The sequence below is a fragment of the Pristiophorus japonicus genome, chromosome 2 (genome assembly GCF_044704955.1).
Source record: "Pristiophorus japonicus isolate sPriJap1 chromosome 2, sPriJap1.hap1, whole genome shotgun sequence".
NCBI lineage: Eukaryota > Metazoa > Chordata > Chondrichthyes > Pristiophoridae > Pristiophorus > Pristiophorus japonicus.
This window is the reverse complement of record NC_091978.1, coordinates 29,711,408-29,733,644: the sequence shown is the minus strand read 5'-3', so window position 1 is coordinate 29,733,644 and position 22,237 is coordinate 29,711,408. Positions and strand designations below refer to the sequence as shown.

General features: G+C 42.8%; 1 protein-coding gene across 4 annotated transcripts in view; it reads left to right on the top strand.

Moving 5' to 3' along the window:
• The window catches only part of ctnna2 (catenin (cadherin-associated protein), alpha 2), a 1,881,920-nt gene that overhangs the window by 1,135,457 nt on the left and 724,226 nt on the right, over window positions 1-22,237 (top strand). For all 4 annotated transcript variants that reach the window (XM_070866818.1, XM_070866819.1, XM_070866821.1 and 1 more), the window contains one exon: window positions 18,465-18,545. In XM_070866818.1, coding sequence (XP_070722919.1) covers window positions 18,465-18,545 — 81 coding nt within the window. The remainder of the gene's footprint in view (window positions 1-18,464; window positions 18,546-22,237) is intronic.

Sequence of the window (22,237 nt, the reverse complement as noted above, 5' to 3'; positions counted from 1 at the left end):
CAGCTTCGCTGGGCAGGCCACATGGTTCGCATGCCAGATATGAGAGTCCCTAAGCAAATGCTCTATGCGGAGCTCCTTCACAGTAAACAAGCCAAAGGTGGGCAGCGGAAAAGTTATAAGGGCACCCTCAAAGCCTCCCTGGTAAAGTGCGACAGTACCACTGACACCTGGGAGATCCTGGCCGAAGAACGCCTGAGGTGGAGAAAGTGCATCTGGGAGGGTGTTGAGCTCTTCGAGTCTCAACGCAAAGAGCGCGAAGAGGTCAAGCGCATGCAGCGGAAGGAGCGCGCGGCAAACCAGTCCCACCCAACCCTTCCCTCGACAAATGTCTGTCCCACCTGCAACAGGGTCTATGGCTCTCATATTGGATTGTTCAGCCATCAAAAAACTCACTTTGGGCGTGGAAGCAAGTCTTCCTCGATTCTGAGGGACGGCCTATGATGATCTGATACGCACTGACCAAACTGTCACCGCTAGTTAGCCCATCCATGGACTAGCAAGGCCCATACTAGAGCCAAGTTACGCAAACCCAGCTGCACTATCCACACACAAATGTAGGAGATTAGTACAGTTTGGTTGCTTTTCCTGGCAAAAGAACCAGGGGAGGTGAGGAGAGTTGTCTTCACGCAGCGAGTTGTTATGATTTGGATGCATTGCCCGAAAGGCTGGTAGAAGAGATTGAGTCGTAACTTTCAAAAGAGAATTGGATATATACTCGAAAATGAAAAAGTTGCAAAGCTATGGGAAAAGAGCAAGGGAATTGAGACTAATTGGATTGCTCTTTCAAAATGCCGGCATGGACACGATGGACTGACTGGCCTTCTATTGTGCTGTAAGATTCTATGATTCCAAAACTGGGGATGGAAATATAAAAGCACATTGAGTGGTGTGACCATCAGCCAGTGTATAAAAGGCTGTATTTGTCAAGCCACACATATATATTTAAACAACAGTTGTTGTGAAGCAAGGCTCCAACTTTCCCACTTTCCAACCATTAGCAAGGAATATACAACAGTGTTATTTGTTTTCATAGAATCATATGGCACAGCAGGAGGCCATTCTGCCTATCGTGTCGACTCTTTGAAAGAGCTGTCCAATTAGTACATTCTAGGTCATAACAACTTGTTGTGTAAGAAAAAAATTCTTCATCTTCCTCTGTCTTTTATGCCAATTATCTTACCAGTTTTGGCAATAATAACTGATTAAATGAGTCAGTTTAGTGTCAAGAAGATCTTTTTCACACAAAATAGTTTAGCAGCCACTTTCAAGGTTGAGTAGACAATGGTTCCTTGCGAAACAACTTACCGAATGCCCTCTGATATCTATCCGGTCACCTTCAAAAAATGCTTAAATTTAACAAATGCATGCCGTCTGATTGATTAACCCATGCATTTTGAAAATACTCATGAACATATCTCCAATTATAGATTCTGAGGCCCCGTTATTAACAGGGAGGTGGGGAGGAAGTGCAGTAGCATGGGGAAAACCTGGCAAGACCTGGGACGAGGAGGTCCTGCCGATCTGAACAGCACAGCCACATTTAAATCATCCACTACAGACTCTCGCCCGACAACTGACCAAATTGACAGCCTGTTCAGCAGACGGGAGTGCAAACAAACAGCAGGATGTCATAGTCGGGGATTAGTGGGGTTTGTGGCCTAAGTGTTTGTCCACAACTGACAATAGGCTTGACAACTGACCTGTTGCAATCTAGTTTATCTATCTCCCCTCTTTTCAATTGGCTACTCTTCAGTCCAACTGTATAATTTGCAGTATTTAAGCAGGATTGCAAAATTGTGGCCAGTGCCTCTGCAATCTGCTCTCTGACTCTCTGAAATTGGAAGCAAAGTGAATGAAATTTTCCAACTCAGGGCAAGAGCAGGAACTGCCACTGATACAGGTACCAGAATAAAGAGGTGAGGGAAGACCTGAGTAGGACTGGAACAACGAATGTTCCACATATGCTACAAGAACGCAGGCATAGCTAGGACCCATGCGGATTCCCATAGCAATACCTTTTATTTGGGGGAAGTGAGTGGAGTCAAAGGAGAAGTTGTTCAATGTGAGAACAAGTTCAGCCAGGCGGAGGGGGACTGGTTGGGCTGTTCAAGGAAGAACCGACAGGGATTGGGACAAATACAGTGTGAAGGATATAGATGGTGCGGAATTCTTAAAATGCATTCAAGAGAACTTTTTTAGTCGGTATGTAACAAGCCCAACACGGGGGGGAGGGGGGGGGCGGTTTTGGATTTAGTTTTAAGGAATGAAGCTGGGCAGGTGGAAGGGCTATCAGTGGGAGAGCATTTGGGTGCCAGTGACCATAATTCAGTAAGATTCAAGGTAGTTATGGACAAGGACAAGGATAGACCAGGAAAAAAATTCCAAAACTGGGGAAAAGCTAACTTTACTAAGTTGAGAAATGATTTGACCACAGTGGGCTGGAAACAGTTACTTGTAGGTAAATTAGTGTTGGAACAATGGGAGGCATTCAAGGAGGAGATCCGGAGGGCTCAGGCCAAACATGTGCCCTTAAAGAAAAAGGGTGGGAATAACAATTCTAGTGCCCCCTGGATGTCTAGGGACTTAGAGGGGAGGATAAAGAAAACAAGGGAAGTTTATGTCATATACTGACGGCTAAATACTGCAGAATCCCTGGAGGAATATAGAAAGTTCAGAGGTAAAATTAAAAAGGATATTAGGAATGCTAAGAGAGAGCATGAAAAATTCTGACAAGTAAAATTAAGGAAAACCCAAAGATGTTCTATAAATATATTAGGAGCAAGAGGATAACTAAAGAAAGGGCCTATTAGGGACCATAAAGGTAATCTCTGTGTAGAGGTGGAAGATGTTGTTATGGTTCTTAATGAATACTTTGCGTCTGTTTTCACAAAGGAAAGAGACAATGCAGAATCTGCTATCGAGGAAGAGTGTGAAATCCTGGATGAAATAAGCATAATGAGAGAGGAGGTATTAAGGGGATCAGCAGTTTTGAAAGTGAATAAGTCCCCAGGCCTGAATGAAATGCATCCCAGGCTGTTGAGCGAAGTAAAAGAGGAAATAGCAGAGGCCTTGACCATCATTTTCCAGTCCTCTTTGGATTTGGGCATGGTGCCGAAGGACTGGAGGACTGCTAATGCGGTACCCTTGTTTAAGAAGGTAGGAAGCGATAGGTCGAGTCAGCCTAATCTCAGTAGTGGCAAAGTTATTAGAAAAAATCGTGAAGGACAGGATAAATCTACAGTTAGAAAGGCAAGGATTAATTAGGGACAGTCAGCACGGATTTGTTAAGGGAAGACCATGTTTGACTAATCTGATTGAATTTTTTGAGGAGGTAACCAGGTGGGTCGATGAGAGTAGTGTACACGATGTAGTGTATATGGATTTTAGCAAAGCTTTTGATGAGGTCCCACATGGCAGACTGGTCACGAAGGTAAATGTCCGTGGGATCTAGGGCAAAGTGGAAAGTTGGATCAAAAATTGGCTTAGAGGTAGGAAGCAAAGGGTAATGGTTGATGGATGTTTTTGTGACTGGAAGGATGTTCCCAGTGGAGTTCTGCAGGGCTCAGTACTGGCTCCCTTGCTTTTTGTGACATACATCAATGATCGAGATTTGAATATAGGGGGTATGATTAAGAAGTTTGCAGATGACACTAAAATTGGCTGTGTGGTTGATAATGAAGAGGAACATCACGGACTGCAGGAGGATATCAATCTACTGGTCAGGTGGGCAGAACAGTGGCAAATGGAATTTAATTCGAGGAAGTGTGAGGTAATGCACTTGGGGAGGGTTAATAAGGAAAGGGTATACACATTAGGTAGGCCACTTAGAAGTGTAGATGAAAAGAGGGACCTTAATAAGAACATAAGAACATAAAAAATAGGAACAGGAGTAGGCCATACGGCGCCTCGAGCCTGCTCCGCCATTCAATAAGATAATCGCTGATCTGATCATGGACTCAGCTCCACTTCCCCGCCCGCTCCCCATAACCCCTTATCCCCTTAGCGTGGGAACCCCTTGGAATGCTTGTCCACAGATCGCTGAAAGTAGCAGACCAGGTGGATAAGGTGATTAAGAAGTCATACAGAATGCTTGCCTTCATTGGCCGAGGCATAGAATACAAGAGCAGGGAGGTTATGTTTAAATTGTGTAATACTCTGATTAGGCCACAGCTGAAATACTGCGTGTAGTTCTGGTCACCGTATTATAGGAAGGACGTGATTGCACTGGAGATTGCATTGAAGAGGAGATTTACGAGGATGCTGCCTGGAATGGACAATCTTAGCTATGGGGACAAGTTGGATAGGTTGGGTTTGTTCTCCTTGGAACAGAGGAGGCTGAGAGGAGACCTTGTTGAGATGTATAACATTTTGAGGGGCCTGAATACAGTGCGATATCCTGGATATAAGAGTCTATTTCCCTTGGTGGAGGGATCAATTACAAGGGGGCATAGTTTTAAGGTAGTTGGTGGAAGGTTCAGAGGGGATTTGAGGGAAAGTTTCTTCACGCAAAGGGTTGTGGGCTCTGGAACTCACTGCCTGGAAGATAGAGGCAGAAACCCTCACCACATTTAAAAGGTGCTTGGATGGGCACTTGAAGTGATCAACCTAGAGCTGATAAGTGGGATTAGATTGGATAATCTCTTGTTGGCTGGTGCAGACACGATGGTAAGTACTGCAGGGAATCAATTACTGCCAGAGTGATTTCCTGAAATAGTTTCGATTGCCTGAATGGGTCATGGAAGAATTTTCCCAGATTTTTTCCTCAATTGGCCTGGATTTCTAACTGTTTTTTTGCCTCTCCCAGGAGATTGCATGGCTGCGGTTGGGGTGGAGTATAAAATGTTACGATACATGGGGTATCGCAGTTGTGCGGGACGGACTGGTTAGGCCGGATGCTCTTTATCTTTCCGCCATTGTTCATTGTTCATAGGTTTACATGTAACCTTCCGGGCTGCCGACCGAGGGCCGTGTGGCTCTTTGTCAGCTGGCACGGACATGGTGGGCCAAAATAGCCTCCTTCTGCACCGTAGATTTCTATGTTTCTATGACGGGACAGTGGATTCATTTTTAATTACTCTAGCAAATAGCCAGCCCAGACATAACGGCCAAGTAAGAATAATCTGTGCTGCAAATATACATGGTTGTATGGAAAGAGCGACTGAATCCCGACCGACATTTTCTAAACACACTCATTCCTAACTTTCACTGTAAAATGAACATCAAATTTTAAATCATATTCTTCCAAGGCTTTGTCTCAGTCATACTCTCTGTCCTCTTTTATCTCCTAATTTTCTGTCTGCTTTTGTACCTTGCAGTACAGGTATTAAGAAATGTGTCAAATAAATATCTGTGTATGTGTGCACATTTTGTAACCTTGCCACCACAAATATAATAAAATCTGTATTTTAAATAATGACATTACTTGAATTACCCAGATCCTAAATTTAACATAAATATACAGTAGACTCTCATTATAAATTCATGTTGGCCCTGTGATGACTGTCGACTTAAAAAAAATACTGTCACAGCTGTAACCCTGGCAACAGTAACTGCCTTTTGGCTGCTGCTAGTTTATATGGACAGGCTGTGAAGTTTTTATTATGAACTATATTATAATACTGGTTGAACCTCCCTTATCCAGAACTCCCTTATCCAGAACCACCCCTTGTCCAGAACCATTCCCGGCCACCGGGTGGCGCATGTGCAGAACTCTGACATGAACAAATTGAAGTCCTTCCTCGCTGCCGTCTCCTGCAATCGCTGGCCTGACCCCACGATCTACCACTCCGCCCCTCCCCCCCACCCCCCATCAATGATCTCTCTGCCACAATCCCAGCCCCAAGCCAGCCAGCCCTGATATCCCCTTGTTCAGTACTTGTACCATCCAACGTAACGTGACCAGTCCTCGTCCGGAAGAATCCCTTATCCAGAACAGGCCAGGTCTCAAGGGTTCCAGATAAGGGAGGTTCAACCTGTACAGCATTCACAGATCAACAAGAGGTAGTCAGTGCCTGTAATTATCTGCTTAGCATTTTTTTCAAGTTATTAATTACTCCTTTTCCCCATATAAAAGCTATATAACAAACTATTTACACAGTAACTGCCATGCGTCTTGAACTTTTTACAGTACGTTATTTTACTTCATTAAAGAAGGAAAGGTCTTGAATATCTATATTAAGTTAACGTGAATTGGATTAAATAATAACGTAGAACATAATCTTTCACATGTACTTTAGTGTGAATGTGACACAACTAATGTCTGGCTCATTGAGGATTTGCATTTTCTTTGGTTTATATAACACAATTATTTTCATTGTCAGCCTGTGTCATTTTTTGGGTTTCCTCTTGCTATATTCTACTTGCACCTACACGGATCAGGCCACGTAGTTCACATGCCAGACACGAGACTCCCAAAGCAAGTGCTCTACTCAGAACTCCTTCACGGCAAACAAGCCAAAGGTGGGCAGTGGAAACATTCCAAGGACACCCTCAAAGCCTCCCTGATAAAGTGCAACATCCCCACTGACACCTAGGAATCTCTGGCCAAAGACCGCCCTAAGTGGAGGAAATGCATCCAGGAGGGCGCTGAGCACCTCGAGTCTCGTCGCCGAGAGCATGCAGAAATCACGTGCAGGCAGCAGAAAGAGCGTGCGGCAAACCAGTCCCACCCACTACTTCCCTCAATGACTATCTGTCCCACCTGGTTCTCGTATTGGACTGTACAGCCACCAAATAACTCATGTTAAGAGTGGAAGCAAGTCTTCCTCGATTCCGAGGGACTGCCTAAGATGATGACTCACTTCTCTTAAGCAGTCTCCCGGAGTCGAGGATGACTTGCTTCCACACTAATATCAGTTCTGAGGTGACTAATGAGTCCAATGCAGGACCTACAGTCTCTATCACAGGTGGGGCAGACGGTGGTTGAAGGGACGGGTGGGTGGGGTGCTTGGTTTGTCGTACGCTCCTTCTGCTGTTTGTGCTTGGCTTCTGCATGCTCCCAACAAAGAGATTCGAAGTGTTCGATGCCTTCTCGAATGCTTCTCCTCCACTTTGAGCGGTCTTGGACCAGGAATTCCCAAGAGTCGGTGGGGATGTTATATTCTTTCAAGGAGGCTTTGAGAGTGTCCTTAAATCGTTTTCTCTGCCCTCCTGGGACTCACATGCCGTGACGGAGCTCTGAGTAGAGTGTCTGCTTCGGGAGTCTTTTATCAGGCATGTGGACAATGTAGCCCGTCGATCAGAGCTGATTAAGTGTGATCAATGCTTTGATGCTGGGGATGTTGGCCTGAGAGAGAAAACTGACATTGGTGCACCTATCCTGCCATGAATTGGCAGGATTTTGTGGAGGCAGTGTTGGTGGTACTTCTCCAGTGCTTTGAAGTGCCTACACTTAAAACGCCCCAGCGTGCAGGGGACCCGCGCTCTACTGGTTCTACCGGGACCCCCACTCCCAGCGGGTCTCCAGGTAAATATTACAGCCTGCGCCAAAGAATAACGCGGACTTTATTTAAAGAGGAATTAACATTACCTGTTAATGTCAAGAGATTATTCTTGGGAATCAAGGGATATGGGGATCGGGCAGGAAAGTGGAGTTGAGGTAGAAGATTGGCCATGGTTCGCTAGAATTCTGGTCCCAGCATATTTCAGGTGTAGTCCTTTATTTAACTAATTTAATAAACTATATACGGTAAATACTTTGATTAACACCAGATTAATTAATTAAATAAAGTAATGGTAAAACAGGAGATGTGTTGCTGTTGCAATATGTGGGAGCTTCTGGATGTTTTGGTCCAGGGTGACTACATCTGCGGTAAGTGTCCATGGCTCGATGAACTTCGGCTTCGAGTTGTGGAGCTGGAGTCTGAGCTGCTGACATTGCGAGGCATCAGGGAGGGAGAAAGATACCTGGACCTTTTGCTCCAGGAGGCAGCCACACCCTCTAGATTAAATACTTTAGAATTGACACATGGTCAGGGATAGGAAATGTGACTGAGTGAAGCAGGCAAGGGGATCCAGGAGGTAGTATTGCAGGAGCCTCAGTCCCTGCACTTGTCCAATAGATTTGAGGTGCTTGCAACCCTTGTGGGCAAGTGTGCAGACTGCAGGGTGGACGAGCAGACTGACCAAGGCACCATGGTGCAGAAAGCCATTCAAGTGGGGGTGTAAAGAGGCAGGTGGTTGTAGTAGGGGACAGTATAGTTAGGGAGATAGATGGGGTTCTCTGCAGCCGAGAGCGTGCGTCCCGAAGGCTGTGTTGCCTACCTGGTGCCAGGCTAAAGGACATTTCCTCCGGGCTGGAGAAGAACTTGGAGTGGGAGGGGGAGGATCCAGTTTTGTGGTACACGTAGGAACCAATGACATAGGTAGGACTAAGAAAGAGGTTCTGCTGAGAGAGTTTGAACAGCTAGGGATTAAATTGAAAGGCAGAACTACTAAGTTAATAATCTTTTCATTATTACCTGAGCCATGAGCAAATTGGCACAGGGTCAATAGAATCAGACAGATGTATGCGTGACTCAGAGGTTGGTGTGGGAGAAGTACGTTTCGATCTGTGGGGCATTAGCACCAATACTCAGGAAAGAGAGAGCTGTACCGTGGGGATAGACTAAACCTGAACTATGCTGGGACCAGAATTCTAGCGAATCGAATAACTAGGGAGGTAGACAGGACTTTAAACTAAATAAGCGGGGAGGTGTTGGGGGGGTGGGTGGGGTTGGGGGGGGAGGGGAGAAGGGTTGCAATGGAGAGAAATCTAGAATGCTAAAGAGAAAAGAAAAGGAAGCAATGCAGGAAAGGATTGTGGTAAGGATAACCAGATTATGTCAGAAAGAGCCTGAGCACACAAACAAAAGAGTGCACTAACAAATAAGGTCCAGTTAAGAAAAAGTAGTGATAAGACAAATAAGGCATTCGTACAAAATAATGTTAAGATGTCTAATAATGTTAAAAAGATAAATCAAAAAGCATTGTATCTGAATGCACGAAGCATCTGTAATAAGGTAGATGAATTAACAGCGCAAATAGATGTAAATGGATACGATATAATGCAATTATAGCGTCATGGTTGCAGGGTGACCAGGGTTGGGAATTGAATATCCAAGGATATTCAATATTTAGGAAGGACAGGCAAAAAGGAAAAGGGGTGGTGTGGCATTGTTAGTAAATGATGAATTCAGAGCAATAGTGAGAAAGGATATTGGCTCAGAAAATCAAGATGTAAAATCAGTCTGGGTGGAGCTAAGGAGCATCAAGGGACAGAAAACATTGGCGGGAGTTGTCTATAGGCCTCCAAACAGTAGTGGTAATGTAGGGGACGGCATCAAACAGGAAATTAGAGATGCATGTAACAAGGGTACTACAGTAATCGTAGGTGACTGGCCAAACCAAATTAGAAATAATACTGTGGAAGATGAATTCTTGGAGAGTGTACGAAATGGTTTTTTAGACCAGTATGTTGAGGAGCCTATTGGGGAACAGGCTATCCTAGATTGGGTATTGTGTAATGAGAAGGGGTTAATTAACAGTCTTGTTGTGCGGGGTCCTTTAGGGAAGAATGACCATAACAAGATTGAATTCTTTATGAAGATGAAAAGTGAAGTCATCCAATCCGAAACTAGGGTTCTAAATCTAAACAAAGGAAACCACGAAGCTATGAGGAATGAATTGGTTATGATAGATTGAGAAGATTCATTAAAAGGCATGAAGGTGGATAGGCAATAGCTAACATTTAAGGAATAAATGCATGAATTGCAACAGTTATACATTCCTTTCTGGCGTAAAAACACAAAAGGAAAAGTGGCCCAACAATGGCTAAAAAAAAAAAGATAGTATTAGATCCAAAGGGAAGTTATACAAAGTTGCCAGAAAAAGTAGCAAGCCTGAGGATTGGGAGCAATTTAGAATTCAGCAAAAAAGGACCAAGAGATTGATTAAGAGGGGAGAAATAGAGTATGAGAGTAAACTTGTAAGGAACATAAAAATTGACTGCAATCGTTTCTACAAGTACGTAAAAAGAAAACGATTAGTGAAGACAAATGTAGGTCATTTACAGACAGAAATGGGAGAATTTATAATGGGGAACAAGGAAATGGCAGAACAATTAAATAAATACTTTGGTTCTGTCTTCATGGGAGAGAGCACAAATAAAGTCCCAGAAATGCTGGGGAACTAAGGGTCTTGTGAGCAAGAGGAATTAAAGGAAATGATTATTAGTAAGAAAATAGTGCTGGAGAAACTAATGGGACTGAATGCCGATAAATCCACAGGGCCTGATGATCTGCATCCCAGAATACTAAAAGAGGTAGCCATGGAAACAGTGGACGCATTGGTTGTCATCTTCCAAAATTATATAGATTATGAAACAGTTCCTGCAGATTGTAACCCCACTATTTAAAAAACGAGGGAGAGAGAAAACAGGGAACTACAGACCTGACATCAGTAGTAGGGAAAATGCTGGAGTCTATTATAAAGGATGTGATAACAGCACACTTAGATAATATTAATGGGATTAGACAAAGTCAACATGGATTTATGAAAGGAAAATTGTGTTTAACAAACCTACTGGAGTTTTTTGAGGATGTAACTGATTGAATAGATAAGTGAGAACCAGTGGATGTACTGTATTTAGATTTTCAGAAGGCCTTTGATAAAGTCCCACATAAGAGGTTAGTGTTCAAAATTAAAGCACATAGGATTGGGAGTTATGTACTGGCATGGAATGAAAATTGGTTAACTGACAGGAAACAGAGATTAGGAATAAACGGGTCTTTTTCGGGTTGGCGGGCAGCGATTAATGGGGTACCACAGGGATCAGTTCTTGGGCCTCAGCTATTCACAATATATATAAATGATTTGAATGAAGGAACCAAATGTAATATTTCCAAGTTTGCTGACAACACAAAACTAGGTGGGATTAACAGCGCAAATAGATGTAAACAGATACGATATAGTTGCAATTATAGTTGCCAGAAAAAGTAGCAAGCCTGAGGATTGGGAGCAGTTCAACAAAAAAGGACCAAGAGATTGATTAAGAGGGGAGAAATAGAGTATGAGAGTAAACATACAAGGAACAATGTGAGTTGTGAGGAGGATGCAAAGATGCTGCAAGGCGATTTAGATAGGTTGAGTGAGTGGGAAAACACATGGCAATAAGGGAATTAAGGGTTACGGGGAGCGGGCGGGTAAGTGGAGCTGAGTCCACGGCCAGATCAGCCATGATCTTGTTGAATGGCGGAGCAGGCTCGAGGGGCTAGGTGGCCTACTCCTGTTCCTAATTCTTATGTTCTTATATTCTTATGGCAGATGCAGTATAACTTGGATAAATGTGAAGTTATCCACTTTGGTTGGAAAAACATAAAGACAAAGTATTATTTAAATGGTGATAGCTTGGGAAATATCGATGTACAAAGGGACCTGGGTATCCTTGTACACCAGTCATTGAAAGAAAACATACAGGTGCAGCAAGCAGTTAGGAAGGCAAATGGCATGTTGCTCTTCATTGCAAGAGGATTTGAGTACTGGAGCAAGGATGTCTTACTACCGTTATACAGGGCCTTGGTGAGACCACACCTGGAGTACTGTGTGCAGGTTTGGTTTCCTTACCTAAGAAAGGATATACTTGACATAGAGGGAGTGCAGCGAAGGTCACAAGACTGATTTCTGGGATGGTTGTATGAGGAGAGATTGGGTTGACTGGGCCTGTATTCACTGGAGTTTAGAAGAATAAGAGGGGATCTCATTGAAACATATACAATTCTGACTGGGTTGGACAGACTGGATGCGGGGAGGATGTTTCCCCTGGTTGGGAAGTCTAGAACAAGGGGTCACAGTCTCAGGATACGGGTGAGGAAATTTAGGACCGAGATGAGGAGAAATGTTTTCACTCAGAGGGTGGTGAACCTGTGGAATTCTCTACCACAGAAGGCTGTGGAGGCCAAGTCACTGAATATATTTAAGAAGGAGATAGATAGATTTCTAGACACAAAAGGCATCAAGGGGTATGGGGAAAAGCGGGAATATGGTGTTGAGAGAGAGGATCAGCCATGATCATATTGAATGGCGGTGCAGGCTCGAAGGGCCGAATGGCGTAATACTGCTTCTATTTTCTATGTTGCTATGAATGGCGGAGTAGGCTCGAAGGGCCATATGGTCTACTCCTGCTCCTAATTCTTATGTTCTTATGAAACACAATTCTTGTGCTCACTATAGCTGTATTACTGAACTGAGTTATACAGTTTAGCTATCTGAGAAGTGTGAAAGGCATGTCCTAATAGCTGTATCTGGAGTGGCTGGTTTTCTGCCAACAAAGTCAAGTTACACAGAACCGCTTGGACTCAGCCACCATTTTGATCGGCGATCATGAAATTCTATCAATAATAAGATTCCTTAGTAACGCTTTCTAAACAAAAGAGGAAAATATCCCCAGTAATGGGTTACATTACACAGTAGCAAGTATGGTGTCATGATTTCCAGAATGCACTAAGAAAAGGAGGAGCAGATTTGGCTCTCTCTGCCCTTGTGCAGTTATTAAAAGAAATATGTTGCAAGCAGAATTTTTTTTTGCTTTTATAGTACAGCATGTGATCAATATTCCTTGTCAAAAATATTTTTTTAATTGTTTGTGAATAATCCCATCTGATGTGAATTCTTCTTTAAATAAAGTCTGCGTTATTCTTTGCAATCAGGCATAGAATTTCGCATTGCCTTTTATTGACCGTGCATAATAGTGTATCTTTTCTCTAGCAGGAAATATGTTGTTTGTATAAGGATATCAAATAGATTTGGAATGACAGAAAGCCATTACCTTGGGGACTTAGGGGTGAGACAAGTCGGAGGCAAAGTTGTGACTTTTCTGGTTTGCAGAAATTGTTTGCATGGAAAAGCAACGACTCTTTGGAAATGGTGTTTACTGCACACAGTACGAGACAGATATGATACAAGCAACACACTGACTTTGGGTGCAGCCGCTTCCTTTAAAATGCATCTGGGCCACGATTACCTTAAAAAAAACCACAGATGTCAACACTATTAGCAATTGCAGTTTGTTCAACCTGCAGACGCCGTGTTATAACTTCACAAAATAAATCAAACCGCAGTTTTTTTTTATGCATGCTACTATTTGCAAAGCTCCTGATCATGATATTTTGAAGGTTATAGGATCATAAACTAGCACGGAATATAAAAAGAGTTTCTACAGGTACATAAAAAGGAAAAGAGTGGCTAAAATAAATGTTGGTCCCCTAGAGGATGAGACTGGGGAATTAATAACGGAGAACAGGGAAATGGCAGAGGCGTTGAATAAATATTGTGTATCGGTCTTCACGGTAGAAGACACTAAAACATCCCAATAGTGGATAATCAAGGGGCTATAAGTAGGGGGGAACTTAATACAATACTATCACTAATCAAGTAGAACTCGGTAAAATAATAGGACTAAAGGCAGACAAGTCCCCTGGACCTGATGGATTATATCCTCGGGGCTTAAAAGAAGTGGCTGCAGAGATAGTGGATGCATTGGTTGTAATCTACAAAAATTCCCTGGATTCTGGGGCGATCCCAGCAGATTGGAAAACCGCAAATGTAACGCTCCTGTTTAAAAAAAGGAGGCAGACAAAAAGCAGGAAACTATAGACCAGTTAGCCTAACATCTGTCATTGGGAAAATGCTGGAGACTATCATTAAGGAAGCAGTAGCGGGACATTTGGAAAAGCATGATTCAATCAAGCAGAGTCAGCATGATTTTATGAAAGGGGAATCATGTTTGACAAATTTGCTGGAGTTCTTAGAGGATGTAACTAACAGGGTGGATAGAAACATAGAAACATAGAAAATAGGTGCAGGAGTAGGCCATTCGGCCCTTCGAGCCTGCACCGCCATTCAATGAGTTCATGGTTGAACATGCAACTTCAGTACCCCATTCCTGCTTTCTCGCCATACCCCTTGATCCCCCTAGTAGTAAGGACTACATCCAACTCTTTTTTGAATATATTTCGTGAATTGGCCTCAACAACTTTCTGTGGTAGAGAATTCCACAGATTCACCACTCTCTGGGTGAAGAAGTTTCTCCTCATCTCGGTCCTAAATGGCTTACCTCTTATCCTCAGACTGTGACCCCTGGTTCTGGACTTCCCCAACATTGGGAACATTCTTCCTGCATCTAACCTGTCTAAACCCGTCAGAATTTTAAACGTTTCTACGAGATCCCCTCTCATTCTTCTGAACTCCAGTGAATACAAGCCCAGTTGATCCAGTCTTTCTTGTTATGTCTGTCCCGCCATCTCGGGAATCAGTCTGGTGAACCTTCGCTGCACTCCCTCAATAGCAAGAATGTCCTTCCTCAAGTTAGGAGACCAAAACTGTACACAATACTCCAGGTGTGGCCTCACCAAGGCCCTGTACAACTGTAGCAACACCTCCCTGCCCCTGTACTCAAATCCCCTCGCTATGAACATGCCATTTGCTTTCTTAACCGCCTGCTGTACCTGCATGCCAACCTTCAATGACTGATGTACCATGACACCCAGGTCTCGTTGCACCCCCCCTTTTCCTAATCTGTCACCATTCAGATAATAGTCTGTCTCTGTTTTTACCATCAAAGTGGATAACCTCACATTTATCCACATTATACTTCATCTGCCATGCATTTGCCCACTCACCTAACCTATCCAAGTCACTCTGCAGCCTCATAGCATCCTCCTCACAGCTCACACTGCCACCCAACTTAGTGTCATTCTCAAATTTGGAGATTCTACATTTAATTCCCTCGTCCAAATCATTAATGTACAATGTAAACAGCTGGGGCCTCAGCACAGAACCTTGCGGTACCCCACTAGTCACTGCCTGCCATTCTGAAAAGTACCCATTTACTCCCACTCTTTGCTTCCTGTCTGCCAACCAGTTCTCAATCCATGTCAGCACACTACCCCCAATCCCATGTGCTTTAACTTTGCACATTAATCTCTTGTGTGGGACCTTGTCAAAAGCCTTCTGAAAGTCCAAATACACCACATCAACTGGTTCTCCCTTGTCCACTCTACTAGAAACATCTTCAAAAAATTCAGAAGATTTGTCAAGCATGATTTCCCTTTCACAAATCCATGCTGACTTGGACCTATCATGTCACCTCTTTCCAAATAAAAAAGAACCAGTGGATGTGGTGTATTTCGATTTACAGAAGGCATTCGATAAGGTGCCATATAAGAGGTTACTGCACAAGAAAAAAGCTCATGGGGTTGGGGTAATATATTAGCATGGATAGAGGATTGATCAACCAACAGAAAACAGAGAGTCGGGATAAATGGGTAATTTTCCGGTTGGCAAACAGTGACAAGTGGAATGCCGCAGGGATCGGTGCTGGGTCCTCAACTATTTACAATCTATATTAATGATTTAGATGAAGGGACCGAGTGTAATGTAACCAAGTTTACTGATGATACAAAGATGGGTGAGAAAGCAAATTGTGCAGAGGACACAAAAAATCTGCCAAGTGATATAGACAGGCTAAGTGAGAGGGCAAAAATTTGGCAGATGGAGTATAATGTGGGAAAATGTAAGGTTATCCACTCTGGCAGAAATAATAGAAAAGCAAATTATAATTTAAATGGAGAAAAATTGCAAAGTGCTGCAGTACAGAGGGTCCTGGGGGTCCTTGTGCATAAACACAAAAAGTTAGTATGCAGGTACAGCAAGTAATCAGGAAGGCAAATGGAATGTTGGCCTTTATTGCAAGGGGGATAGAGTATAAAAGCAGAGAAGTCCTGCTACAACTGTACAGGGTATTGGTGAGGCCACACCTGGAGTGTGTGTACAGTTTTGGTCTCCGTATTTAAGGAAAACATAGAAACATAGAAAAATAGGTGCAGGAGTAGGCCATTCGGCCCTTTGAGCCTGCACCGCCATTCAATAAGATCATGGCTGATCATTCTCTCAGTATCCCTTTCCTGCTTTCTCTCCATACCCCTTGATCCCCTTCACAGTAAGAGCCATATCTAACTCCCTCTTGAATATATCCAGTGAACTAGCATCAACAACTCTCTGCGACAGGGAATTCCATAGGTTAACAACTCTGCGTGAAGAAGTTCCTCCTTTATTCAGTCCTAAATGGCCTACCCCTTATTTTAAGACTATATCCCCTGGTTCTGGACTTCCCCAACATCGGGAACATTCTTCCCGCATCTAACCTGTCCAGTCCCGTCAGAATCTTATATGTTTCTATGAGATCCCCTCTCATCCTTCTAAACTCCAGTGAATAAAGGCCCAGTTGATCCAGTCTCTCCTCATATGACAGCCCAGCCATCCCTGGAATCAATCAGATGAACCTTCACTGCACTCCCTCAATAGCAAGAATGTCCTTCCTCAGACTAGGAGACCAAAACTGAACACAATATTCCAGGTGAGGCCTCACTAAGGCCCTGTACAACTGCATAAGACCTCCCTGCTTCTATATTCAAATCCTTTAGCTAGGAAGGATATACTTGCATTGGAGGCTTTTCAGAGAAGGTTCACTCGGTTGATTCCTGAGATGAGGGGGTTGACTTATGAAGATAGGTTGAGTAGGTTGGGCCTATACACATTGGAGTTCAGAAGAATGAGAGGTGATCTTATTGAAACATATAGTAATGAGGGGGCTTGATAAGGTGTATGCAGAGAGAATATTTCTACTCATAGGGGAAACTAAAACTAGGGGACATAGTCTTAGAATAAGGGGCCACTCATATAAAACTGAGATGAGGAGGAATTTCTTCTCTCACAGGGTTGTAAATCTATGGAATTCTCTGCCCCAGAGAGCTGTGGAGGCTGGGTCATTGAATATATTTAAGGCGGAGATAGACAGATTTTTGAGCGATAAAGGAGTAAGGGATTATGGGGAGCGGGCAGAGAACTGGAGCTGAGTCCGTGATCAGATCAGCCATGATCTTATTGTATGGCAGAGCAGGCTCGAGGTGCCAAATAGCCTACACCTGCTCCTATTTCTTGTGTTCTTATGCAAGGAATTTGTTGCCATTTGTCTTTTCCCTCAGACTAATCATGGGAAACTGACATATGAGATTTCTGCATCTAATACAGTCTTAACATAGTTATAGTTTCATAGGTGATTGGTAAAAGAACCAGAGGCGACATGAGGAAAAAATTATTTACGCAGAGAGTTGTTATCATCTGGAATACACTGCCTGAAAGAGTGGTGGAAGAAGATTAAAAAGTAAATTTCAAAAGGGAATTAGATATATACTTAAAGGGTAAAAGTTTACTGGGCTATGGGGAAAGAACAGTGGAGTGGAACTAATTGGATAGGTCTATTGGATAGCCAGCAAAAGAACGATGGGCCGAATGGCCTTATGTGCTGTATGGTACTATAATAATGAAAATCCTGGTAACATTAATGATGAAAGTCTCCACATCATTAACCAAAGAAACAAAGTGAGAAAAAATAGATTTCTGTTTGGATGTCTGGTTTATTTGAACTTTCCACACAGTTCACTTAACAAAAAGGAAAGCGCTGCTTAGTTCAACAGGTGGCAACTGAATAGCGTCTTGTTCAAATCACTTGGCAGTAAGTACTCCACGTACAGTATTAACATAGCCTGGTCTCAACTCCCACACCTATGGTATGCACATTGTACAATGTCATGCGCAGCCTATGTATAATCGCACAATTTATTGTGCTTTATATTTGATACTATAACTATGCTCCTTGTTATATAGACGGGTTATATTTGAACCTTGACTTTTGACATTAATCTTTTCTCTTTATAGAATTTTTCTGTAATATAGAAACTTTATAACAGGAGGAGGAAATTCATCTCTTTCTGCCTGTGTGAAACTTTGGCTCCTCACCAGACTGATTATTTTCATTTTCATGTTTTCGCCCACAGCCTTTTATATTCTTATAGTATTTATCCTTTAATCTGCCATCAATCATCACTGGTGGCAAAGTATCTCACATTTGCGTTAAAAGGTTTTTCGATTTTCCCTTTCTGCGTGTAGTGGCAATTCTTTTTATTTGAAAGGAAAGAACTAATTTCAAAACTTTAGAGGAGGAAATTTCGCATTCCCCGCTTATCCAAGATAACTTTGGTGTTTTTATGGCGCTTCTGCAGCTCTTCCACCAAAGTTCCAATGGATGTGGAGAATCCCATGGGAATTCACTCCCTTGGACTTCAGTTAAGAACTTGTTTCCTAAATTTGAACCTTTGACTTTGTGGCAATATCACTTGCTATACAGTACGGAATGAACATTGATGTGACCATGTGAATAGCAACAATAGTTAACACAGAATAATTCCCTTGCATTCTTGTACTGCGAATGTTTTCCAAGTTTCTGCAATTCTGAATCGATTTGTCAGGTGCACACTCACATCAGGATGGCTAACAGTAACAGTAGCTGTGGTGATAAGGATGGTCATTTCATAAATTAAGTGTCGCTCTCTTTAAACGTATTTCTAACTGAAATGTGTTACCTCTTTCAGACTGGCAGGAAAGAAAAAGGCGACCCACTCAATGCTGCCATCGAAAAAATGACAAAGAAAACTCGGGATCTGCGGAGACAGGTATGCTGTTTAGAATCTTCTACTTTTGTCGTGGAATGTGTGGTGATATCTAAGCAAGTGTACTTTGTGGACTTGGTATTTGTCTAAAATTGGAATAACTACTGTTTCATTTCAAATATCAGTCGTGAGGGCTGATAACTACTTCACCATTCTCCTCCTCTTCCTGCTCAAGGGAAAGATTGCAGTCTTTATTGTAGCACTACATATCTGTATAGGGCTATGAAACTTCCTTACATTATTCCTGCACAATGTTTATATTCCAAAGGGGTCCAGAAGTTTAAACCACCTTGGTCTACAGACATGACTGGAACACTGTCACTTAGCCTCAATGACCTGTGTGTCGTTTTGCTGGATTATTGTCACCACTGCACCAAATTCTCCCCGACTTTGGCACTAACTGGCATTGAGTCACAGTCTCACTCATAGAGGTCATAAGGATAACCAACATGGGAATTGAAAAAATGTCACAATGATGTGGGGAATGGCACACTGGTGGATAGAAGAGAGGAAGGTTTGCCATGACATATCTAACCTGAGAGAACTTGAGCCAGACAGGAAAAGTAGATAAATGATTATTACAGTTTCCTCACCACCGCAAAAACTTTTTTTCTAAAGGTGGTCTGCAAGCAGACTAGGGGGAATCACCTTCTTGATACCAGACAGATTAGATCCAAAAATTATGCTCTGTTCAGCAACCTAATTATTGCAGTTACCTTACTTTGGAATGTTTCATGATGTTCCAATTTCTGTTACTTTTACTTAAAAAGATTTCCTCTAATTATTGAGTCCCAGTTGCAAGCCATATTTATGATGCAAATAGATTATGCCAATAGATCCTGGAATAATATAAAAGTTAATTTTTCAGCATCAAAATATATACATATATATATTATGCCTAAAAATATAAAATCTAACTGTAGGCACCTATCTCCACTCCCTCAAGCACCAAAGACTCAAACTGAAGCATATCCGATACACATTGTGCTAGCCGTCCATTGCCAGATCTGGCTTGGTTATGTTGAGCTCTGGGCCTTGCTCATGTTGGCAAAACCACCAATTAATCTAGGATCATCTTGGAGGGCAAGGATAACCACAGGCAATTTTTCTCGACTGCCAACTACCTCCTTAAACACCCTCACCTCTAACAACATATAAGGAGTTCATGGACACCTTTGTCACCAAGATAGAGGCCACCTGCTGCTTCCTGCTACACCTTACCCAACAAGCCAAACACTCCCGAATCCCCCTGCTACTCCAGCACTGACTCCCTCTCATCTTGTTTTAGTTTCTCTCCTATCTGTCCCACCTTGAAGCTGATATTAGACCTACCTTCTACTGCCTTGATACCATTCCTACTAAATTCCTAACCACCCAACTTTGTTTCCTTAATCGATGCTAGCTGGTACTGTAAGTGGTTTCCTTTTTTCCCTTTTCAAAACTGTTGTCATTGCCGCCTCTTCAAAAAGACTACCCTTGACCCCTCTGTTTCTACTAGGCACTGCTCATCTCCAACATCCCTTTCCTCTCCAAAGTCACTGAACATGCTATGATCTCTCAGATCCATGCCCACCTTTTACACAACAGTTTGTTTGAATCCTTCCAAATAAGTATACACTCTCCCTCGGGTTGCCAACTCTGGTTGGAGGTATTCCTGGAGGTTTGCTCACTTGACATTCTGACCACATGGCATTTGATCATGTGATATCCAATCACATGACTGATACAAATGTTAATTGCATTTACTTTACAAAGGTTGGGTGTCTTGTAGTTGAATACTTTTGCTTGTGGTTTTACGCTAGCAGCTGTTCTGCGAGAAGTTCCAAGAATCATGAGGGAATAAAGAGGGGCAGGTGGAAGGGGTATCAGTGGGAGAGCATTTTGGTGGTAGTGATCATAATTCAGTAAGATTTAGGGCAGTTATGGAAAAGGACAAAGGTGGACCAGGAAAATAATGATCTCAATTGGGGTAAAGCCAATTTTGCTGAGCAGAGATGGGATTTGGCCAAGGTGGACTGGAAATGGCTACTTGATGGTAAATCAGTGTCAGAGCAGTGGGAGGCATTTAAGGAGGAGATCCTGAGGGTACAGAGCAAGTATGTTCTCCTAAAAAAAAAAAGGATGGGGCTAACAAATCTAGAGTCCCCTGGATGTCAAGGGACATACAGGGTAAGATAAAGAAATAAAAGGGAAGTTTATGACAGATTCCGAGAATTCAATACGGCAGAGATTCTAGTGAAGTATAAGAAGTGCAGGGGTGCAATTAAAAATATATATCAGGAAAGCAAAGAGAGCGCATGAAGGAATGTTTGCAAATAAAATCAGGGAACACCCAAAGATGTTTTATAGATACATTAAGAGCAAGAGGATAACTAGAGAAATAGTGGGGCCTATTAGAGACCACAAAGGTAATCTGTATGTGGAGGCAGAAGATGTGGGTATGATTCTTAATTAATACTTTGCATCTGTTTTCACAAAAGAGAGGGGTGATGCAGACTTTGCAATGAGGGAGGAGGAGTGTGAAATATTAGACTAGATAAACATAGTGAGAGAGGAAGTATTAAGGGGCTTAGCAGCTTTGAAAATGGATAAATCCCCAGGCCCGGATGAAATGTATCCCAGGCTGTTAAGAGAAGCAAAGAGGAAATAGCAGAGGCTCTGACCATCATTTTCCAATCCTCTCTGGCTACAAGTGTGGTACCAGAGGACTGGAGGACTGCTAATTTTGTACATTTGTTTAAAAAGGGAGAAAGGGATAGACCGAGGAATTACATGCCAATGAGCCTAACCTCAGTGGTGGGAAAATTATTGGAAAAATCCTGAGGGACAAGATAAATCTTCATTTGGAAAGACATGGATTAATCAAAAGACAGTCAGCATGGATTTGTTAAGGGAAGGTCGTGTCTGACTAAGTTGATTGAGCTTTTCGAGGTGGTAACCAGGAGGGTCGATGAGGGCAGTTCGTATGATGTAGTGTATATGGATTTTAGCAAAGCATTTGATAAGGTCCCACATGACAGATTGGCCACAAAAGTAAAAGCGCATGGGATCCAGGGCAAAGTGGAGGTTGGATCCAAAATTGGCTTAGAGGCAGGAAGCAAAGGTTAATGGTTGATGGGTGTTTTTGTGACTGGAAGACTGTATCCAATGAGGTTCCGCAAGGCTCAGTGCTGGGTCCCTTGCTTTTTGTAGTATATATCAATGACTTCGACTTGAATGTTGGGGGTGTAATTCAGAAGTTTGCAGATAACACTAAAATTGGCTGTGTGGTTGATAATGAAGAAGAAAGCTGCGGACTGCAGGAAGATATCAATGTACTGGTCAGGTGGGCGGAACCGTGGGAAATGAAATTCAGTCTGGATAAGTGTGAGGTAACACATCTGGGGAGGTCTAACAAGGCAAGGGAATACACATTAAATGGTATGACACTGAAAAGTGTAGAGGAACAAAGGGACCTTGGAGTGCAGGTCCACAGATCCCTAAAGTTGGCAGGCCAGGTAGATAAGGTGGTTAAGAAGGCATATGGAATACTTGCCTTTATTAGTTGAGGCATGGAATATAAGAGCAAGGAGTTATGCTTGAACTGTATAAAACACTAGTTAGGCCACAGCTGGAGTACTCTGTGCAGTTCTGGTCACCACATTTTAGGAAAGATGACTGGGGGGCAGTGCTGTATAGTGAGGATCAGGCCCATC